Source organism: Salmo trutta, chromosome 30 (assembly GCF_901001165.1).
Source record: "Salmo trutta chromosome 30, fSalTru1.1, whole genome shotgun sequence".
Classification (NCBI taxonomy): domain Eukaryota; kingdom Metazoa; phylum Chordata; class Actinopteri; order Salmoniformes; family Salmonidae; genus Salmo; species Salmo trutta.
The window spans coordinates 277,368-299,569 of NC_042986.1; the positions used below are offsets into that span (position 1 = coordinate 277,368).

The window sequence follows — 22,202 nt, forward strand, 5'->3', positions numbered from 1 at the left end:
TCAAACAGGAGATGGTGGGGTCATGACGTTGGAGGCCGAGGATGACTTTGTGTACCGGAGCTGTGTTGATGAGGAAGGGAAGGCTTTCTTGGTGCAAGGCTCCCACAGTGAGGGTGAGTGGTGCTGTTCATGTTTGTGATAGTGCCAGATCCCAATGGTCGTTTATCCAAGGCTTGGACCAGAAAAGGAGAGGAGAGCGGTTACACAGTGATCTTCAGGGAGGAGACGAGGGCATAGTCAATATACTGGAGTCCTCTAGAGCTGTGGAGACAACAGCTGAGGAACAGCCAACCAGTGAACCAGTGAACCAGGAAGGGTTTGGCGTAGTTCTCTTCGGAATAGGGTTCGGAGCACAGGCTTATTCCACCCACTGGAGGCTGCCACAGTCTGGAAGGCAAGGGTGAACTCCACAGTGGTCTGGGCACCCTACCGGAGTTGGAGTAGTCGCTCACCTCCCGCGCTGCCCTCCGGTGGATGGTCGAAGACCACCGTGTACAGAGCCATGAAGCCCTCATAGGAAACCAGCTCTCCCTCTCCTTCCTCCCAGACGGCCGTAGCCCACTCCAACGCCCGCCCGGTCAGCAGGGAAATGACCGTGGCGACCTTGGACCTCTCAGTGGTGGAGGCTCCCGTCTGATGGGTGAAATAGAGAGAGCACTGGAGTAGGAAGCCACAGCATTTGGATGGAGTCCCATCATACTTGTTCGGGAGGGACAGTTGGGCATCGCTGACCTGGGTGGACTGCTGGGTAGGCTGGGGGACTGGCTCGCTGGGATGACTCGTGGTAGAAGGCCTTCTGCTATATTGAAGGTGAATCCTGTCGGGTAGTGTCGAGGCCGTGGATGATGTGGAGGACCTCATCCGTAGCTGCACCCAGTTGCGCCAGCTGCTCATGGTGTTGCGGAGTAGGTGTCCCTGTTTGTCGATCGTCTGGGAGATGTCTTATCTGCTGCTTCCATATTTTGAGGCAGTATTCTGTAACGATGACACTGGGAGTCAGGAAGCAGGTGGTGATTTTAATAATAATAACGAACATAGAGCGATACAAAACAAGAGAACATCTGGGCATGAACACAGAAACAATACTGCCTGAAGAGTGATGCTAGGGAGTGCTAGATAAAGGGGGAGTAATCATGTACGTAATAATGGGTTGCGAGGACCAATGGTTAGTAAACGGGGCAGCTGGAGTAGACGTGACAGAGGTAGTCTAATACATACACACATACATACATACATACATACATACATACATACATACATACATACATACATACATACATACATACATACATACATACATACATACATACATACATACATACATACATACATACATACATATATAAAGGTGAAGTCGGAAGTTTACAAACACTTAGGTTGGAGCCATTAAAACTCGTTTTTCAACCACTCCACAAATGTCTTGTTAACAAACTATAGTTTTGGCAAGTCGGTTAGGACATCTACTTTGTGTATGACCCAAGTAATTTTTCCAACATTTGTTTACAGACAGATTATTTCACTTATAATTCACTGCATCACAATTCCAGTGGGTCAAAAGTTTACATACACTAAGTTGACTGTGCTTTTAAACAGCTTGGAAAATTCCAGAAAATGATGTCATGGCTTTAGAAGATTCTGATAGGCTAATTGACATCATTTCAGTCAATTGGAGGTGTACCTGTGGATGTATTTCAAGGCCTACCTTCAAACTCAGTGCCTCTTTGCTTGACAACATGGGAAAATGAAAAGTAATCAGCCAAGAACTCTGAAAAAAATTGTAGACCTCCACAAGTCTGGTTCATCCTTGGGAGCAATTTCCAAACGCCTGAAGGTACCACGTTCATCTGTACAAACAATAGTACGCAAGTATAAACACCATCGGACCACGCAGCCGGCATACTGCTCAGGAAGGAGACACGTTCTGTCTTTTAGAGAGGAACGTGCTTTGGTGCGAAAAGTGCAAATCAATCCCAGAACAACAGCAAAGGACCTTGTGAAGATGCTGGAGGAAAAAGGTACAAAAGTATCTATATCCACAGTAAAACCAGCCCTATATCGACATAACCTGAAAGGCCGCTCAGAAAGGAAGAAGCCGCTGCTCCGAAACCGCCATAAAAAATCCAGACTATGGTTTGCAACTGCACATGGGGACAAAGATCATACTTTTTGGAGAAATGTCCTATGGTCTGATGAAAAAAAATAGAACTGTTTGGCCATAATGACCATTGTTATGTTTGGAGGAAAAAGGGGGAGGCATGCAATCCCAACCGTGAAGTACGGGGGTGGCAGCATCATGTTGTCGGTTACTTTGCTGCAGGAGGGACTGGTGTACTTCACAAAATAGATGGCATCATGAGGGAGGAAAAGTATGTGGATATCTTGAAGCAACATCTCAAGACAACAGTCAGGAAGTTAAAGCTTGGTCGCAAATGGGTCTTCCAAATGGACAATGACCCCAAGCATACTTCCAAAGTTGTGGCAAAATGGCTTAAGGACAACAAAGTCAAGGTATTGGAGTGGCCGTCACAAAGCCCTGACCTCAATCCTATAGAAAATTTGTGGGCAGAACTGAAAAAGCGTGTGCGAGCAAGGAGGCCTACAAACCTGACTCAGTTACACCAGCTTTATCAGGAGGAATGGGCCAAAATTCACCCAACTTATTATGGGATGCTTGTGGAAGGCTACCCGAAATGTTTGACCCAAGTTAAACAATTTAAAGGCAATGCTACCAAATACTAATTGAGAGTATGTAATCTTCTGACCCACTGGGAATGTGATGAAAGAAATAAAAGCTGAAATAAATAATTATCTCTACTATTATTCTGACATTTCACATTCTTAAAATAAAGTGGTGATCCTATCTGACCTAAGACAGGGAATTTCTACTAGGACTAAATGTCAGGAATTGTGAAAAATTGAGTTTAAATGTTTTGGCTAAGGTGTATGTAAACTTCTGACTTCAACTGTACATACTGAACAAAAATATAAACACAACATGTAAAGTGTTGGTTCCATGTTTCATTAGCCGAATTAAAAGATCTCAAGTTTTCAGGGAACGTGCAATTGGCAACAGTCAGCACTGCAGGAATGTCCACCGGAGCTGCTGCCAGAGAACTGAATGTTCATTTCTCTACCACAAGCCACCCCAAAAGTCGTTTTTGCTCTAACATGCACTGTCAACTGTGGGACCTTATATAGAGAGGTGTGTGCCTTTCCAGAAGTCCAATCAATTGAATTTACCACAGGTGGACACCAATCAAGTTGTAGAAACATCTCAAGGATGATCAATGGAAACAGGATGCACCTGAGCTCAATTTCGAGTCTCATAGCAACGGGTCTGAACATTTATGTAAATAGGGTATTTCAGTTTTTTATTTTTGTATATTTGCAAAAAAATCTAAAACCTGTTTTTGCTTTGTCATTATGGGGTATTATGTGTAGATTGCGATTTTAAAAAATGTAATCCATTTTAGAATTAGGCTGTAACGTAACAAAATGTGGAAAAAGTCAAAGGTTCTGAATACTTTCTGAATGCACTGTAGCGTAATATAATATTAACTCCTACAGAATTATACAAACATTTTCATTTTGTCTCGGGAAGAGGAGTGGAGAAATATGATTTCTTTCTTTCAGCATTTTTTTTTTAAATGTGAAGGTTCAGTGTAATGTGTTATCTTTGACACTGTTCTGCAAGCAGACAGTATTTCAACCACATAAAATATGCACCCAAGATGAACTGAAGTCTTCGCGCTTTCAAACCTCAATAGCTTTCAAACCACTTGAGCCACAGACTCCAAATGAGTGTCATTATGTTGGAAAAATTGCGCACAACATTGCACAGGCCTTATTTTCACAATTTGGACATGAATTCGCTTTCCAGATCTAATAAACATGTGGAAATGTGAGCAGCATTTTGTATTCCTAGTTGAATTAGTTAGGGAGCGTGGACACTGAAAAGATCCGCAAATGGCTGTATGTGGTATGGATCAAGGACAGGAGAGGTGTTCGAACAGAGGTGCTTAAAGGAAGGCGCACAGGTAGGCCTCATGAAAAACAATGTTTCATATGCTCTTTTTAATCACAGTAATAGGCAGGGATTTGTCAGTCAGAGCTTGATAAGGTGAAAGAATCCTTTTCATAGCATCACTTTCATATACTGTACATTAAGACAAATCCTTCTACGTTGAGTTTTAGAATGCAGTTTCCATAACCTGATAATGACTTGATATTTGAGTGCATTCACAACAAGCCACCTGCAGGCAACTTACAAAATGCAATAGTGCATTTGAGGGTTTGTCTTTCTGATGAAAATAGTTATTTGATGCATGGACTACTATTTCTAACTGGAAAAATAAATTCCTACGTCGTTTGTGAGTAAAATCCTTTTTCCAAAATTGATTTAGGTACATTTTTTGTGAAGAGGTATGAGGGTTGTGATATGGGTAATTTAATAGTAAAATCATTTAAGGGATCAATACATTTCTATATTGCTTCCCCAGTATCTGCATGAACCATCAGGCCAAGTGTTTTTGGTTGACCCTGCTGGACAGAAAGAGAAGGAGGAATCGGAACACGCTGCATTCAAATTCAGATCTTAGTTATTCCATTATACTGGATCTAATACATATTAGCATTTTACCTACATTCATAAGCGTAATAATTTTTTATGACATACTGTCAAAATATGTCTTGGCTGCTGGCTCTGTTACTTTCAGACATGCACAGAGCAGACTGAAAGGGGAAGGGTAGCTCTTGACTTGAACAACAGGGGTTCTCTGTAAAGAGAGAGTAATCCAAAAGGCACAGACACACCCCTTGACTTCCAATTGGCACAGTTGACCTGTATGTATTCTCTCCTGATTGGCTCTGTGGTGCACATTCTGGCAGTCCGACTAAAGTGCCGAAGGTATGAGGAGAGACATCCTCCTTTGTATTTATGGGAACAAATATTTCCTAACACTTTGGATCCTATTCTTGGACAGTTAGAAGACACAATGCGTCAATGCAAAAAAAAATATATATATACTAATTACTGTCCAATTACTGTAACCTCAACCTTGTGGGTCTGTGGGTGTTTGGGCCAATAAAGTGCCAACTCAATTCTACCAGTGACGAGCCTCTCATGCCCCTATGAACGGGTACATAGGACAATAGTTTTTAATCTAAACCAGCCCTTTTTTACTGGAGTACACTAACCCCTATTTGGGGCTCTTTTCTTGACACATAGTAGCAGTTTACCAGATAAGAGGTCAAGAAGATCAAAAAGTAGATTGTTGTAAGGGTGTAGTACGTCCTGTGCTGGCCACATTGTCATATCCATTCTGGATTCTGAGTGGTAAAATCTTAGCTGAAAAATGCCTCTATGTACAGTATGTGTATACATTTTCCCCCAAGACAGAACTGCCAAAGGGGGTGGAATTGCAATCTACTGCAGAGTTCTGTCATGCTATCCAGGTCTGAGCCCAAACAGTTCGAGCTTCTACTTTTAAAAATCCACCTTTCCAGAAATAAATCTCTCACTGTTGCCGCTTGTTACAGACCCCCCTCAGCCCCCAGCTGCGCCCTGGACACCATATGTGAATTAATTGCCCCGCATTTATCTTCAGAGTTTGTACTGTTAGGTGACCTAAACTGGGATATGCTCTCTGGGCTAGGTGGGGCGTTCAACAGCCAGTTGAATCCCGTGGCGCGTTATTCAAATACCTTAGAAATGCTATTACTTCAATTTCTCAAACATATGACTATTTTACACCATTTTAAAGACAAGACTCTCGTTAATCTAACCACACTGTCCGATTTCAAAAAGGCTTTACAACGAAAGCAAAACATTAGATTATGTCAGCAGAGTACCCAGCCATAAATAATCAGACACCCATTTTTCAAGCTAGCATATAATGTCACATAAACCCAAACCACAGCTAAATGCAGCACTAACCTTTGATGATCTTCATCAGATGACAATCTTAGGACATTATGTTATACAATACATGCATGTCTGTTCAATCAAGTTCATATTTATATCAAAAAACAGCTTTTTACATTAGCAGGTGACTAGCATGTGACTAGCATTCCCACCGAACACTTCCGGTGAATTTACTAAATTACTCACGATAAACGTTCACAAAAAACATAACAATTATTTTAAGAATTATAGATACAGAACTCCTATATGCACTCGCCATGTCCAATTTTAAAATAGCTTTTCGGTGAAAGCACATTTTGCAATATTCTAAGTAGATAGCCCGGCATCACAGGGCTAGCTATTTAGACACCCACCAAGTTTAGCACTCACCAAAGTCAGATTTACTATAAGAAAAATGTTATTACCTTTGCTGTTCTTCGTCAGAATGCACTCCCAGGACTTCTACTTCAATAACAAATGTTGGTTTGGTCCCAAATAATCCATTGTTATATCCAAATAGCGGCGTTTTGTTCGTGCGTTCAAGACACTATCCGAAAGGGTAAATAAGGGTGACGAGCACGACGCATTTCGTGACAAAAAAATTCGAAATATTCCATTACCGTACTTCGAAGCATGTCAACCGCTGTTTAAAATCAATTTTTATGCCATTTTTCTCGCAAAAAAGCGATAAAATTCCGACCGGGAAATCGTTTTTTAATACAAAGAGAGCGAAAGTAAAAGCATGGGATCCCCTCATGCACGAGCCTCAGTCTGATGGCCCTCTGATAGAGCACTTGCCAAAAGCGCTAATGTGTTTCAGCCTGGGGCTGGAATTACATCATTCAGCTTTTTCCCGGGTTCTGAGAGCCTATGGGAGCCGTAGGAAGTGTCACGTTACAGCAAAGATCCTAAATGTTCAATAAACAGAGGCAAGAAGCCCAAGGAATGGTCAGAGAGGTTACTTCCTGTTTGGAATCTTCTCAGGTTTTTGCCTGCCATATGAGTTCTGTTATACTCACAGACACCATTCAAACAGTTTTAGAAACTTTAGGGTGTTTTCCATCCAAAGCTAATAATTATATGCATATTCTAGTTTCTGGGCAGGAGTATTAACCAGATTAAATCGGGTACATTTTTTATCCAGCCGTGCAAATACTGCCCCCTATCCCCAACAGGTTAACACCCCGACCGTCCTACAACCTAAGCTAGATGCCCTCAATCTCACCCAAATTATCATGGAACCTACCAGGTACAACCCCAAATCCGTAACCTCGGGCACCCTCATAGATATCATCCTGACCAACCTGTCCTCTAAATACACCTCTGCTGTCTTCAACCAGGATCTCAGCGATCACTGCCTCATTGCCTGCGTCCGTAATGGGTCCGCGGTCAAACGACCACCCCTCATCACAGACAAACGCTCCCTAAAACACTTCAGCGAGTAAGCCTCTCTAATCGATCTGGCCCGGGTATCCTGGAAAGATATTGACCTGGTTCCGTCAGTATTGGTTATTCTTTAAATAAGCATGCCCCATTCAAAAAATTTAGAACCAGGAACAGATATAGCCTTTGGTTCACTCCAGACCTGACTGCCCTTGACAAGCACAAAAACATCTTGTGGTGTACTGCATTAGCATCGAATAGCCCCCGCGATATGCAACTTCTCAGGGAAGTTAGGAACTTATCGGCAGACTCAACAGCCTTGGTTTCTCAAATGACTGCCTCGCTTGGTTCACCAACTACTTCTCAGATAGAGTTCAGTGTGTCAAATCGAAGGGCCTGTTGTCTGGACCTCTGGCAGTCTCTATGGGGGTGCCACAGGGTTCAATTCTCGGGTCAACTCTTTTCTCTGTATACATCAATGATGTCGTTCTTGCGGCTGGTGATTCTCCGATCCACTTCTACGACGCCATTCTGTATACTTCTGGCCCTTCTTTGGACACTGTGTTAACTAATCATACAATTCTCCTTCTGTGGCCTTCAACTGCTCTTATATAGAAATAAAACTAAATGCATACTCTTCAACCAATCGCTTACCGCACCTGCTCGCCCGCCTAGCATCACTACTCTGGACGGTTCTGACTTAGAATATGTGGACAACTACAAATACCTAGGTGTCTGGCTAGACTGTAAACTCTCCTTCCAGACTCATATTAAGCATCTCCAATCCAAAATTAAATCTAGAATTGGCTTCCTATTTTGCAACAAAGCATCCTTCACTCATGCTCCCAAACATACCCTTGTAAAACTGGCTATCCTACCGATCCTTGCCTTCGGCGATGTCATTTACAAAATAGCCTCCAACACTCTACTCAGCAAATTGGATGCAGTCTATCACAGTGCCATCCGTTTTGTCACCAAAGCCCCATATACTACCCACCACTGCGACCTGTATGCTCTCGTTGGCTGGCCCTCGCTTCATATTCGTCGCCAAACCCACTGGCTCCAGGTCATGTATAAGTCCTTGCTAGGTAAAGCCCCACCTTATCTCAGCTCACTGGTCACCATAGCAGCACCCACCCGTAGTACGTGCTCTTGCAGGTATATTTCACCCCAAAGCCAATTCCTCCTTTGGCCGCCTTTCCTTCCAGTTCTCTGCTGCCAATGACTGGAATGAATTGCAAAAATCACTGAAGCTGGAGACTCATATCTCCCTCACTATCTTTAAGCATCAGCTATCAGAGCAGCTTACAGATCATTGCACCTGTACATAGCCCATCTGTAAATAGCCCATCCAACTACCTCATCCCCATATTGTTATTTATTTTATTTTTTTATTTTATTTTCCACCCCAGTATCTCTACTTGCACATTAATCTTCTGCACATCTATCACTCCAGTGTTTATTTGCGAAATTGTAATTATTTCGCCACTACAGCCTATTTATTGCCTTACTTCCCTAATCTCACTTAATTTGCACACACTGTATATATACTTTTATGTTACTTTGTATTGTTGTTTGTGTCACACTGCTTTGCTTTATCTTGGCCAGGTCGCAGTTGTAAATGAGAACTTGTTCTCAACTGGCTTACCTGGTTGAATAAAGGTGAAATAAAAAATAAAATAAATAAAAAATTACTGTATGTGGGAATGTCTTATGTCCGTTCTACATGTAGTGTTGGTACATGGAGTATTCATCAACTGCATATATCATAAATTGCTATTGCAATATTATGTTCAACAACTGACATTTTCAGATATTATTTTGACAAACACACTTTGGTGCTTACAATTCATTCTCTATTGTCATAGATTTGGTGGGCACTGTCATCTGTGATCTTTGTGATATGACTTTCTTTAAGCACGTACTGATGAAACTGTCACTTCATATTTTTTTCTTAAAGTCTACAAATGCTTGACATTTATTCACTCTGTGATAGGGTTGGATCCTATATGCTACTTTAATTATTGTCCTGTAAATGGTTCAGTGGCTATAATTTAGGCTGTGTGTAGAATGGGGCATAAAGGAAATTACCTCTACTACTAGATTATAGTGATAAGGAAAACAGCATACAAATTTGGCTTGTGTATTCATTTGCCTATAACTAATCAGAATTCCATTATGTTTACATAAAAAAGAGAATACTTCAAAATGAGAAGATCCTGCCATGGAAAAGACGACTGCGTGGATATAAAGTGGAAAGGAAGGGAAATAACTCACACCATGCAGCAGGACACCTTCAGCTGCGGGGTCTTTGTAATGCAGGTTTGATAGTTATATTTTCAATAATGAATGGTTAGCTGTTATGTGACAATTAGGTCAGAAACTTTATTTTATTTTTTGGTGTAGATGGCCAAGGCCACAGAACTTCCCCAACATCCCCACCCAAATTGATATGGAACCTTCAAAAACACATGGAGCAACTGCCAAAAGAAATGGCTGAGGATATACTAAAAATGTCTGGTATGTAATGACATTTAATTCAAAGTAAATGTAAATTCTTAATTTTAATGTAGTTGTTTGGGACAGCCGTATGATCAGTTCATGCCTATGATTTCAGAGTTCAACAAAGCCAACAACTGCTTCATGTTGAAAGACTGACTGGGTTAGTAACTTTATTTAACATGTTTATATTATTTTGACAACAGTGAAGGCATGCAAGCCACCATGGATGGCTAATTCGTCATTCATCATACTGCATTGATATTTGATATTATTTATAACGTGTTATGCTTTGTTTTGCTTTAGATTGAATGTTTTGCATGCTAACGGTGGTTCCATGTGCTGTAACTAGGAATGAAGACAAAATAGTTCAACAGAGTTAAGAACACAAACTGGAAGTGCAGTCTTTGTTGTTGAAAATGTATGCTATACCCCATCCACACTGAAGAGGCTCTGAAATGTACATCAACCAGGGATAAAGAGAAAGTTAATACTGTGAAATGTTTCATACTTATTTGAAGTGTCTGTTGACTTGTTGGAAAAGATTAAAGGTCTACAATTTCTGTTTAATTTGTCAATATTATATTTTTATTCATTGATTTACTGGCTACCACTACTGTGGTTACATGTTCAGTATATGTATTGACCAGCAAACCCACTGCAGCCTACCTCACTAGCTCACTCTCCATCCCCGCTTTGGACAATTAATAGCATGACTCTCGTACTTTGCCCTTTTCCTTTATGGTTGATATTAATGACGAAAGGAGATACTGTCTGTCTCTCTCCTATTGTGTACGTACCGCTGTTAAATACTGTGGAAAAATAAAAAACAGGGACAATTATTATAGATAAATATTAAAGAAAAGGGTAAACACAACAATGGACTGAACCCCCTAATTGTCAAATTAATATTAATGTACAACAATATAGAGGAGACATAACTAGAGGACATGCAATATGGGTGTATATCCACTGAATGCTTCTTAGGTGTGTAATTGACATGACCAAGGTGCTTTTGAAATGTAAAACTAGGAAAAATGTACATTACACCGCATGACAAACAAGAGTGTGCAATATAGAAGGGTCAATTCTGCACCAAGTTTGAAGTAAGGTCACATGACCAAGGAGCTAATGAAATGTTACATTTTGAAAAATTCATGTAAATTCTTGTGAGATGAAAATTGACAAACTAAAGGGTGTGCAATGTGTAGGCCCACTCAGTTGACATTCTGAACCTTCTTTGAAGTCAGTAGGTTACATGACCAAGGAGCTATTGACATTTTTAATTTTGAAAAATTAATGTAAAATCATGTGAGATGAAAATGGACAAACTAATGGGTGTGCAATATAGAAGGGTAGTCAGTGGACATTCTGAACCTTGTTTGAAGTCACTAGGTCACATGACCAAGGAGCTATTCAAATTTTACATTTTGAAAAATTGATGTAAAATCTTATGAAAATGGACTAACTACAGGGTGTGCAATGTGTAGGCCCACTCAGTTGACATTCTGAACATTGTTTGAAGTCCCTAGGTCACATGACCAAGGAGCTATTGAAATTTTACATTTTGAAAAATTCATGTAAAATCTTGTGAGATGAAAATGGACAAACTAAAGTGTGTGCAATATAGAAGGTTAGTCAGTGGACATTCTGAACCTTGTTTGAGTCCAGTAACTCATATGACCAAGGAGTTATTGAAATTCAAAAGTGTAAATAAATAATTTAAAATAGTGCGAGATGTAAATCGACAAAAAATAAATGTGTGCAATTAGTGTCTATGACATCGGGTTAGCTAGAACCTGTTTTGAAAGTTTTAGGAGTAATGGTTAAATAGCTACTGAAACTTGAAAATGTTGATTTGTCACTATGTTGACGGTCCAAAACTGCTGTTGGTGGACGAAAGGAAGACTACAGGCGAATATCCGTCGAATTTCCAACCTGAAACTGTCTTTACCACGGTGCGCAAACCACGAAAAATAACAGTAAACGGGATAAGATGTTTACATGCCACAGTAGCCCGTCTAAGATCAGCATATCCCAGACATCTTATCCTGGTTTCATATAACCAGGATACATGCTTTTTCGGGTTATTGTAAACGGGATATGATGTTTATATGCCTCAACTCAAAAACAGAATACTTGAGTATCCCGAATAATAACGGGATATTAGTGTGCATGTAAACGTGGTCACCGATTGACCCTGTTTCTTCACACAAAATTCTTGCATGACTCGAGCCTGTAGACTAGGGGCATGACATTAGCATTCCAAAACGTCATATCCATTTAGATTTTTTCATTTAGGTTTTTAATATTTCATCATACACAGATGGTTTGAAGGTGACATTTCTTGTGTTATGAAATATATTTAATTAGTATTTTAACCCACAAAGTTGAATTATATCATTAACAAATGTGGTATAACAGAAGCAGTTTTCTTTTGATCAACTTAATATATCAATCAATATTGTAAACCTTAGAGCAAACGTCAGGTTCATTTCTGAACACATTGATGGATGAAATGATCTGAAGGACTCTTTCAAGTCCTACCTATGTACAGGTCATTTCTGACATGTCTTTATATCAAAACACAAAGAATCAATGTTAATAATTTCACTACTAGTATTATTAGTGTTGATTTTTACATCCATGCTTGTTTTTGGCATTCAGATTAATTACCAGGTGTTGAGAGACTGATATACTCAGAAACACATTGGATTCCTTAATTGAGCCAAACATACATTAGCAGCAATTCAGAAATAAATAGTAACTTTGAATTGTGTTGTTGTTGTGTATCGTCACAGACCCTTCACTCACCACAGGTGAACTAGGAAACTCGAAAATGTCGGAAGTTTACGAGCTTCCTTGTTCCGACTAGCACGTTAGCGCGGCATCAGTACAGAACAGGCTGGAGTGCTACATCATCAAACCAGGACCATGTCATTACTTACCAGTTACTAGCTTTAGCTATGTCATATATAGAATAGGCAGTGTAACCTGTTCTCGTCAATTGGTTCTTTGTCTCCTTCCTATGGTGGGCACTGATCAGAAAAGGCCGGATAGATGAAATCAATGGCTGGTTGGGCGTTCTGTCAGGCAAATTTGAATCATTCAGTGTTTCCCTATCTTTGTCCACAAAGTAAATGGGATAAGGCATTTGAAGTTTTTTTGGACGCACATACTAAACCATGCAGAGTAAATTAACCTAGATATGCTTTGTAGGTTATATGGATGTAGTAATTGGGATAATTATTATTATTTCACCAATGCATATGTTGGAATCCTTTCATTCTTTCCTATGGCTGGTATTAAGGTCTAGACCAGGGGTGGGCAAACTTTTTGGCTCGAGGGCCACATCGGGATTTTGAAATTCAATGGAGGGACGCATTTTTTGTGGGACCAATTGTTTGTTAAAATCAATTTGCGGGGGCCTCCCAAGAGTGGTGCAGCGGTCTAAGGTACTGCATTGCTGTGCATGAGGTGTCACTGCAGACCCGGGTCCGATCCCAGGCTCTATCACAGCTTGCCGTGACTAGGAGACCCATGAGGCGGAACACAATTGGCCCAGCGTCGTCCGGGTTAGGAAAGGGTTTGGCAGGCCGAGATTCTTTGTCCCATCACGCTCTAGCAACTCCTATGGTGGGCCGGGCGCATGCACGCTGACGCGGTCGGCAGGTGTACTGCGTTTCCTCTGACACATTGGTGCGGCTGGCTTCCGGGTTAAGCGGGCATTGTGTCAAGAAGCAGTGCAGCTTGGCTGGGTCGTGTTTCGAAGGACGCACGGCTCTCAACCTTCGCCACTCCCGAGTCTGTACGGGAGTTTCAGCGAAGGGACAAGACTGTAACTACCAATTGGATACCACGAAATTAGGGAGAAAAAAGGGGTCTCGCGGGACGGATTGAAGTGCCCGGCGGGCCGTACTTTGCCCCCTGGCCTAGACTCTAGGATGTCTTCTCTTTACATGATTTTTTTAAAAGTATGAATGTGGAATGACACAGGCTTGATATACAGGACAACACATCAAATGTAACCTTTGGGAAAATAAAAGGGAGAACAACAATTGTAGACCAGTCACCCAGAAACTGTGGATGCAGGGTGACTTAGACTTATAGATGATCAGACCCCTGGCACTATTTCAAGTACAGGGGATTCAGTTTACTCAAATAGATATTTCATAATGTTGGACAAATCACAGTACTGTAAATGGTGTTACCTCCCAGTGGAGCAGCTGAAATAGTTGACAGCATTTTCCCTAAAATTTTCCCTAAAATTCTTTGCCATGTTCGCATTTGGCATACTCGTGATATCTACCTCATGGAGACCCGTTAGACTCCAGATGGTTAGTAAATCGCCCCCCACAAAAATCATGCTTCACAGCGGCCTCACTTTATTTGAGACAAGATAAGTACACACAAATCACATCCTTAAAAAATACCAAAAATTAATTAGTGGAAAAAACACTGAATATTATAAAACAAGCAATGAAAAAAAGTGAGTGTTAACCTTAATGGTACAACGCATCTTTTAATAGTTACAAATCTTTTTTTGTTTGTCATCAATACACATTTTAGGCAGATCTGTAGCTAGGATGGATATGTCACATGCCTTAGGAGTGGGGATGAGATCAAGGCTGCTTCCCTGAGTTATGTTAGAGTCAACGGTTTGACATCGAAGCCTTCTACATATGGGTAATATGCCTCAACACAATGCTGTAGCTAGTCACTAAGTGGCACAAAGTAGAGTGGCTTGTGCTTTGGATGATTACTGCAAATGCTTTTTGGTTGATGATGGATGCCCCAGGTATTTTTTAAAGGCTGAGTGGTAGATTTACCACAAGTAACCAACAGCTCAAGAAAGAAGCTCTAGGCAATAGATATCCCTGGAGAAGTTTTCCTTTTGAGGAATAAAAAAGTAACATTCTATCAAACACACTGTAAAAAAAAGTAAGTATTGTTTTGCATTTTATTTGTACAACAGGTTTATGAAGTTTACCTCACTTGAGCTGAATAAACAGTAATTCATCACCGGCCAAAACATCGGGCTGATTAAACACATTTAGCCAAATCCACAGAAACGTTAGCACTCGTGTTTTTTGTAAAACATTTATTTTTGACATTGCAGTTCTGTACAAACCAATCTTTTCTACACAAGTTAACCAAAATGTTTAAGTTGAGAAAGTTAGCAGTTATTTCAGCCCTTATGGTTTTCATATCAGCCAGAGACTAGTAAGCATGAACACTTCTAAAATTATTATTTACAAAAAATGTACTCGACTACAGTATATCTACGCCCTATGTATCAAGGGAGGGAAATCTTGTAAAGTCAAGGCTCACTTGAAACCACAAGGATGCTGGCTGATATGTATGACTCAAAGTAGTTTATTCTATGGCAGTGAGAAGTTTTCTGTATTGAGGTATATTTTTCTTGTAGGTGTAGTGACAGCTTCTGCACTGTTTCTAGACGGATTCAATTTGCCTCCCAAGTAGCAGGTTAGCGTTTTTCGTCATGAATATTGTTCTGGAGGCAGCTCTGCAGAATGGTCACTAGCTAGCACAGCCACAAAATAATAACATCTCTAATCCTAAATTGAGACCAAAAAGCACATTTTAGTTTTCATGAATTTTTACAATATAGACAAATTTGACTTTGCAGCTAGCCTATCTAAGGGGAAATCACTCAGTTCTGCCTCCAGGACAACCCTCATGACAATAAACGTCAACCTGCTCCCGAGTATGTAGTTCCACCATGCAATTCATCGGTTTATCTTAAAGTGCTTTTTTCAGATAAAGAGAAAGAGTCGCCGTTTGACTATTGTTCTTGTAAAAACCTAATAAAAATGAGCTGCTAAAAACATTAACTTGAAAACCAAGTGACAGTAGCGATCGATTTTAGAGTGTCAGGGTCAATTGTGCTTGACCTATGCTTATGCATATCTAGATGGAATCTCTTACGAGAAGGCATGTGCGTATAGGGTATCGTGTAGTGTTGTTAATATACAAGGTGCCTCTAGGCAATGGTGCTAGGTCAGTTTTTTTATTCGAATGATCCCGTGTTTAGGTGCTCCTTGTCAGCATTGAGTGGTAAGTCCCATTTTGATTACAGACAATTCGTGAATTTAATGCGAATGAAATGTGACAGTGATTTTTTTATTTGTCAATTTCAATCATCCCATTTCCAGATTTAACTGAGGTAGAACATGGAAATGACCCCAATCTGCACTTAATAGTCCCTGTAACGGTGAACCCGGTCTGTCCTCTGCTACATGGAGCTGGTGGGCAGTCTAACTAGTCCTCTGTATGTACCCCTCTCCCAGTTATGGAGAAAATCACTTGAAAAACACTTCATTTCACCACCAGAAAATCAAGCCTGGCTACTTCCTCAGTGGTTGATCTATAACGACGACCACGCATCATTCTCATTCTCCAAAATACAATTTTGTAGTGTGTGTTCAGTTCAATTGGGTGACAGACTGGCGTGATTTTCATATAAGCCCTTGGGCTTCCAACCACACTTGCAAACAGTTGTTTTAAATGTGTTTTTATCTGTATTGTTGTCAATCACTTGTTTTCTTTGGTGCAAATAAATAAAAACTTCAGTTGACTATGTGCTGATGTATGAAATGCTCTTTAGGGTTCTCCCAAAAAACACTCTTACTCAACTCACACTCACAATGCAATTGAAAACAAAAAGATTCAGTAATTCAGCTAACCTTCTGGATCCCACTTCTGCCACCACCTGCGGTTGTAAAACTGGGTTGTTCGCAGTGGGGGAGAAGAGCAGTAGAGTCAGGGGAGCAGCCTCAGATCTCTATGTGTTTATAGGGGAGTTAGTAAGAGAAGGCGCGTGCGTCTATGTCTGTTCGTAATGCCAGTTTCTGTGGTCATGGCATTTTTCATTTCATTTTTGTTTGTTCAGCTCATGCTTTTGCATGTAACATCCTGCCTGTGTAACGTGTATAGGAGTTTGTGTTTGTGCTCTGTAACAGGAATGTCCATCGCCATGTGTTCAGGTGTGTGTTTGTAAGTGTGTCTGTGTGTGTAAGTGTGCATGTGTGCCGTGGCTGTATTCAGCTCACTCAGTCAATAGTTTGATCTCGTTGGCGAGGAGGGTGTTGAAGTTGTAGGCCGGGTCAGGGAGGTTGGGCAGAACCTGGCTAGGGCCAACTTGGTGGCTCGTGGGCTGCGGGGTGGTATCAGCCAGCTCGGGGTCGCTCTCACTAGAAGTGGACCCCACGCTCATGTTGCACACGGCCTCGGGCAGTAAGTTGCTGGGCGCCGGGCACACCTCAGGCTCGCTGCTAGTCTCGCTGGCACTGGACACCACCGAGAGCAGCGACATCTTGCGTGTCAGGCGGCTAGGCAGCAGCGAGAGGGCGTAGTCAGCCACGATGCCCGCCACGTCCATGCCACACGCCTGATCGAAGGCAATGAAGCCCACATTGGCGTTGGCCTCGCACACCACAAACGAGCCATCGTTGAGCTGCAGCAGGTCAATGCCGCACACGTCCATGCCAAGGATGTTGGACACCTGCACCGCCAGCTGCTTGCCCTGCTCACTCAGCGGGCACATCATCCCTACGCCGCCTTCGGGAGAGGAGGGCACAATGGAAAGACCGGTACGTCAGTACCATAGACACGCCAGTAACTGCAATCTGTGGACTGTTCACTGTGTGCCTTACATTCACATTATTCACATTCTCTGAGGCCTCTATGGCAAGGAATGACAGGACAGAGAAAACAGTGACCAACGCCCAGGGCAACTATTTCTTAATGTATTGTGTAATGTGGAATTATTTGTATTTATTTTAGAACAATAGATTGAAATAGGATGGACAAACAAATAAATCATATATATAAATCATATAAGCCAGAGCAACCGAGAATCTATGCTTGCGTAAGACAACATTTTGTTATAATACACAATGTGAGACTTGTCATGTAACTATGGAACAATTGATGGCTGATGACCCCAAAATGTCACAAGACATGAGTGTGTTTGCTAGCCTAAAACTGAAGACGTTATGACAAGCATAATCATGTCTGTCATCAAAAGCAAAGTCACATTCAAGACAACTATATTGTCCTTCTGTGGCCAAATTCAAGTTCAATGCTCCTCTCACTGTCCCCTGTGCTCTGGTGTGGTTTCCTAACATACATGAAATAGCATGTTCAGGGTCAGTTCCATATGTTTCTTAAGAAATGATCTCATTCACTGAAAATAACATCAGTATATAAAAAACTGATTTGGCCCTGACCTTGGTTCTCTTTGGCAATAACCAGGCTATAGACCTAACCACTGGAGACACACTTTGCAGAGGACGCACCAGTGGGTGCCCTAGGGGACCTGCCTGTCCATTTCACTTAAGCCTCCTTTCATTTTCTGTCTGTAAAACCCTGACAAAGGCTACAAGCCGAAACGTGTACATTTTTTAAATAAAGAAGCATTAAAAATGTTTAAATCCTATTGTTCTCCAAGACAATAGGATTTAAAAATCCTCCTCTCCTCTTTCCAGCATCACTCACCCAGGGAGCAGTTGCTTTGCATGCGTCCATCGGTTGAGCAGCGCAGCATGGAGCCGATGACGCGGCCGCCCACCAGCACCACCCGGACGTCTCGGCCGTGGGACTCCTTCACATACTCCTGGAAGAGGTAGGGAGCGTCGTGGCGAATCAGGTGGCTCAGGTCGGCCAGGTGGTGCTTGTCCCTGGCCAGGAACACCGCCTTTCCTTTGGGTGAGACAGAGTGAAGGGGAGCAAGAGAGAATTATTTAATTTATATTTAACTTTTCATTACATGAAGAAGACGCTTTAAAAATAAACTTTGGCTATTGATGGTTCGTGGCCAGGACAGTGAATGAGAAAAAGAAAATTTGAAAGAGAGTGAGGAAGAGTTTTGAGTAACAACCCTTACAGAAAAAAAACATGAGGAAAATCACGTGAACAATAAAAAAATTCACATGCATATTTTTCACGTGTTTTTCCCTCGTGTATGTTAATTTTTCTTTTCACATAACTATTTTTTACCCCTTCCAGCTACATCTGAACTTCCATCAGAGGCAAAGTAGCAGTGGGATGTAAGGTGCTATGTTGCTGGAATGAATGTGCCAAAACTTCCCATTTAACCAAAGACAAGGACAATTGCAGGAAAGAGGGAGGCATTTTTAATTGCGTTATCATTTATTTTATCACTGATTTTGTATCCATTTACAATTGATTTGCTCTGCATAAAAAAACTATCTGTGCAATATTATCTGTGCAATAATATTTTGCTATCAATCATTTTGAGTTTATGTTTTGCTTTCAATATAATTTTTTTGTTCTCGACTTCAGAAGTTTTGCATGATATTAAAGTAACATTCTCAAAATGTGAACGTTTTTAAAATGTGAAACATGTTATTCTCCTCACATGTGAAAGGGTAGTGTTTGACATGTGAACTCTAAATTTAAGCTCACATGTGAAAACAGATATTTCACGTAAAAATGCGATTTCACGTTTTTTTTTGTCATGGAAAAGTCATAATTCCTTCACCTGACAACAGTCCTCTATGTTATACTCTACAGCATTACATTTAGTACTCTTCTGAAGATGGGTTGAGTCACTGACGTGATCTTCCTGTCCGGGGTTGGCGCCCCCCTCGGGTTCGTGCCGTGGGGGAGATCTTTGTGGGCTATACTCAGCCTTGTCTCAGGGTACTAAGTTGGTGGTTTGAAAATATCCCTCTAGTGGAGTGGGGGCTGTGCTTTGGCAAAGTGGGTGGGGTTATATCCTGCCTGGTTGGCCCTGTCTAGGGATATCGTCAGACGGGTCCAGTGTCTCCCGACCCCTCCTGTCTCAGCCTCCAGTATTTATGCTGCAATAGTTTGTGACTGGGGGCTATGGTCAGTCTGTTATGTTTGGAGTATTTCTTCTGTCTTTTCCGGTGTCCTGTAGGAATTTAAGTATGCTCCCTCTAATTCTCTCGCTCTCCCTCCCGGAGGACCTGAGCCCTGGGACCATGCTTCAGGACTACCTGGTCTGACGACTCCTTGCTGTTCCCAGTTCACCTGGTCGTGCTGCTGCTCTAGTTTCAGCTGTTTTACCTGCGGCTTTGGAACCCTGACTTGTTCACCGGACGTGCTACCTTGTCCCAGACCTGCTGTTTTCGACACTCTCTCTCTACCACACCTGCTGTCTCTAACTCTGAATGCTCGGCTATGAAAAGTCAACTGACATTTACTCCTGAGGTGTTGACCTATTGCACCCTCTACAACCACTGTGAATATTATTTGACCATGCTGGTCATCTATGAACGTTTGAACATCTTGGCCATGTACTGTTATAATCTCAACCCGGCACCGCCAGAAGAGGACTGGCCACCCCCTCAGAGCCTGGTTCCTCTAGGTTTCTTCCTAGGTTCCTGCCTTTCTAGGGAGTTTTTCCTAGCCACCGTGCTTCTACATCTGCATTGCTTGCTTTTTGGGGTTTTAGGCTGGATTTATAGCTCTTTGTGACATTGGCTGATGTAAAAAGGGCTTTATAAATACATTTGATTGATACATTTGATTGATTTGGCCTGAAAGCCAAGCGGCACATCTAGAGGAAACCTGGCACCATCCCAAAGGCGAAGCATGATGGTGGCAGCATCATGCTGTGGGGATGTTTTTCAGCGGCAGGGACTGGGAGACTAGTCAGGATCGAGGCAAAGATTAACGAAGCAAACCTTGATGAAAACCTGCTCCAGAGTGCTCAGGACCTCAGACTCGGGTGAAGATTCACCTAACAGGACAATGACCCTAAGCACACAGACAAGACAACACAGAACTGGCTACAGGACAAGTCTCTGAATGTCCTTGAGTGGCCTAGCTAGAGCCTGGACTTGAACCCGATCGAACATCTCTGGAGAGACCTGAAAATAGCTGTGCAGCAACGATTCCCATCTAACCTGATAGGATCTGCGGAGAGAAATGGGAGAAACTCCCTAAATACAGGTGTGCCACGCTTGTAACGTCATACCCAAGAAGACTCGAGGCTGTAATTGCTGCCAATGGTGCTTCAACCAAGTACTGAGTAAAGGGTCTGAATACTTATGTAATTTTTATATATTAGCAAAAAAAAAAATTAAACTGTTTTTACTTTGTCATTATGAAGTATTGTGTATAGATTGATGAGGGAAAAAACGATTTAATACATTTTAGAATAAGGCTGTAATGTTACATAATGTGGAAAAAGTCAAGGGGTCTGAATACTTTCCGAATGCACTGTAGCTTTTTGGGTGGGGCTGATTTTTTTTGTATATACAAAATCAAACGTCAGTGGCCGTTTGCCTATGGTGGTTCTAGTGTTAACAATGCCCTTTCTTGATAGACTATCTATGCCCTGTCATTACCCAAAGTCTATTGTTATCGACACAGACAATGGGAGACCAACTGGGAGACCAATTAAAGTGGCAATGACTATTAATGAAAAGTTGATGGGCCAGGAGGCCTTGGTGAAATAGCTAAGGTTCAATCTCTTTCCTAACTTGACATTAGTGAAAAACTTCTCTGGCAATCCTACTCTAAATGAGAAGTAAACTTGAAAAATCAGCGAGTATGATAAAAATGGGTTTAAATAAGCAGTCGATGATTTGTACTATGTGCTTTCCTTTTCACAACGACATAATCACTTAGCACCCCTTTGTTAAATTCCTTATATGGGTGGACCGAGGTGCTGTTGGTCACGCACACAATGGTGTAAGAGGATTCGAGAAACAGTTTTGCATAAACCGAGAGGCCTGGGCTGGTTTTGTTATTAAAGAGAGGAGTGAGAGAGGTGAAGGGAGGGATGGTTGCGGTCAGACTGACCTCTGTGACCACGTGCGTTCTTCACCACCACAGGATAGCCCAGCGGTTCTGCTTCATCAATCATCTTGCGGAAGTTCTCGTGTCCTCCTACGAAAAACACAAGACACACACACACGTTACAATTTGTCCAATGATCAAACTCTCTCCATTACCATCTGTGTACCTCAGTCATTTGACTGTGCAAAATGGGGTTTGTTGCTATAGGAACCATGTTCTGACTTGTGAAGCAAGGAATGATTGCCATTGGGTGAGGATTGCTGCGGGTATGTCATTCTGTGTTCAAGGGATATTTCGGTATTTGGGGTAATTTCCTACTTACCCAGAGTCAGATGAATTCACAAATACCATTGTTATGTCTATGCATGCAGTTCTAAGAAAGTTGAAGGCAGCATATCATTAGCTTACCGCAATTGCTGGAAGTCTATGGGTATCTACTATCCATCTCCTGGGAAATAGACCTAACTTCTCTAAATCTGTGTGGTCGGTCAGTTATAAAAACTTACAAAGCTATACACAGTAATCAATATTTTATAAGTTAGAATGTAATTTCTGATGATTATCAGTAAAATTGACTATCAACTTCCTCATTTACGGACTA

General features: G+C 41.5%; 1 protein-coding gene across 2 annotated transcripts in view; it reads right to left on the reverse strand.

The window, feature by feature from the left end:
- Window positions 1–14,149: 14,149 nt before the first annotated feature.
- The window catches only part of LOC115168921 (beta-citrylglutamate synthase B), a 28,921-nt gene continuing 20,868 nt past the window's right edge, over window positions 14,150–22,202 (reverse strand). For both annotated transcript variants that reach the window (XM_029724442.1, XM_029724443.1), the window contains exons 3-5: window positions 21,605–21,691; window positions 18,305–18,508; window positions 14,150–17,365 (exon numbers count right to left, since the gene is read on the reverse strand). In XM_029724442.1, coding sequence (XP_029580302.1) covers window positions 16,854–17,365; window positions 18,305–18,508; window positions 21,605–21,691 — 803 coding nt within the window. In that variant the 3' untranslated portion in view covers window positions 14,150–16,853. The remainder of the gene's footprint in view (window positions 17,366–18,304; window positions 18,509–21,604; window positions 21,692–22,202) is intronic.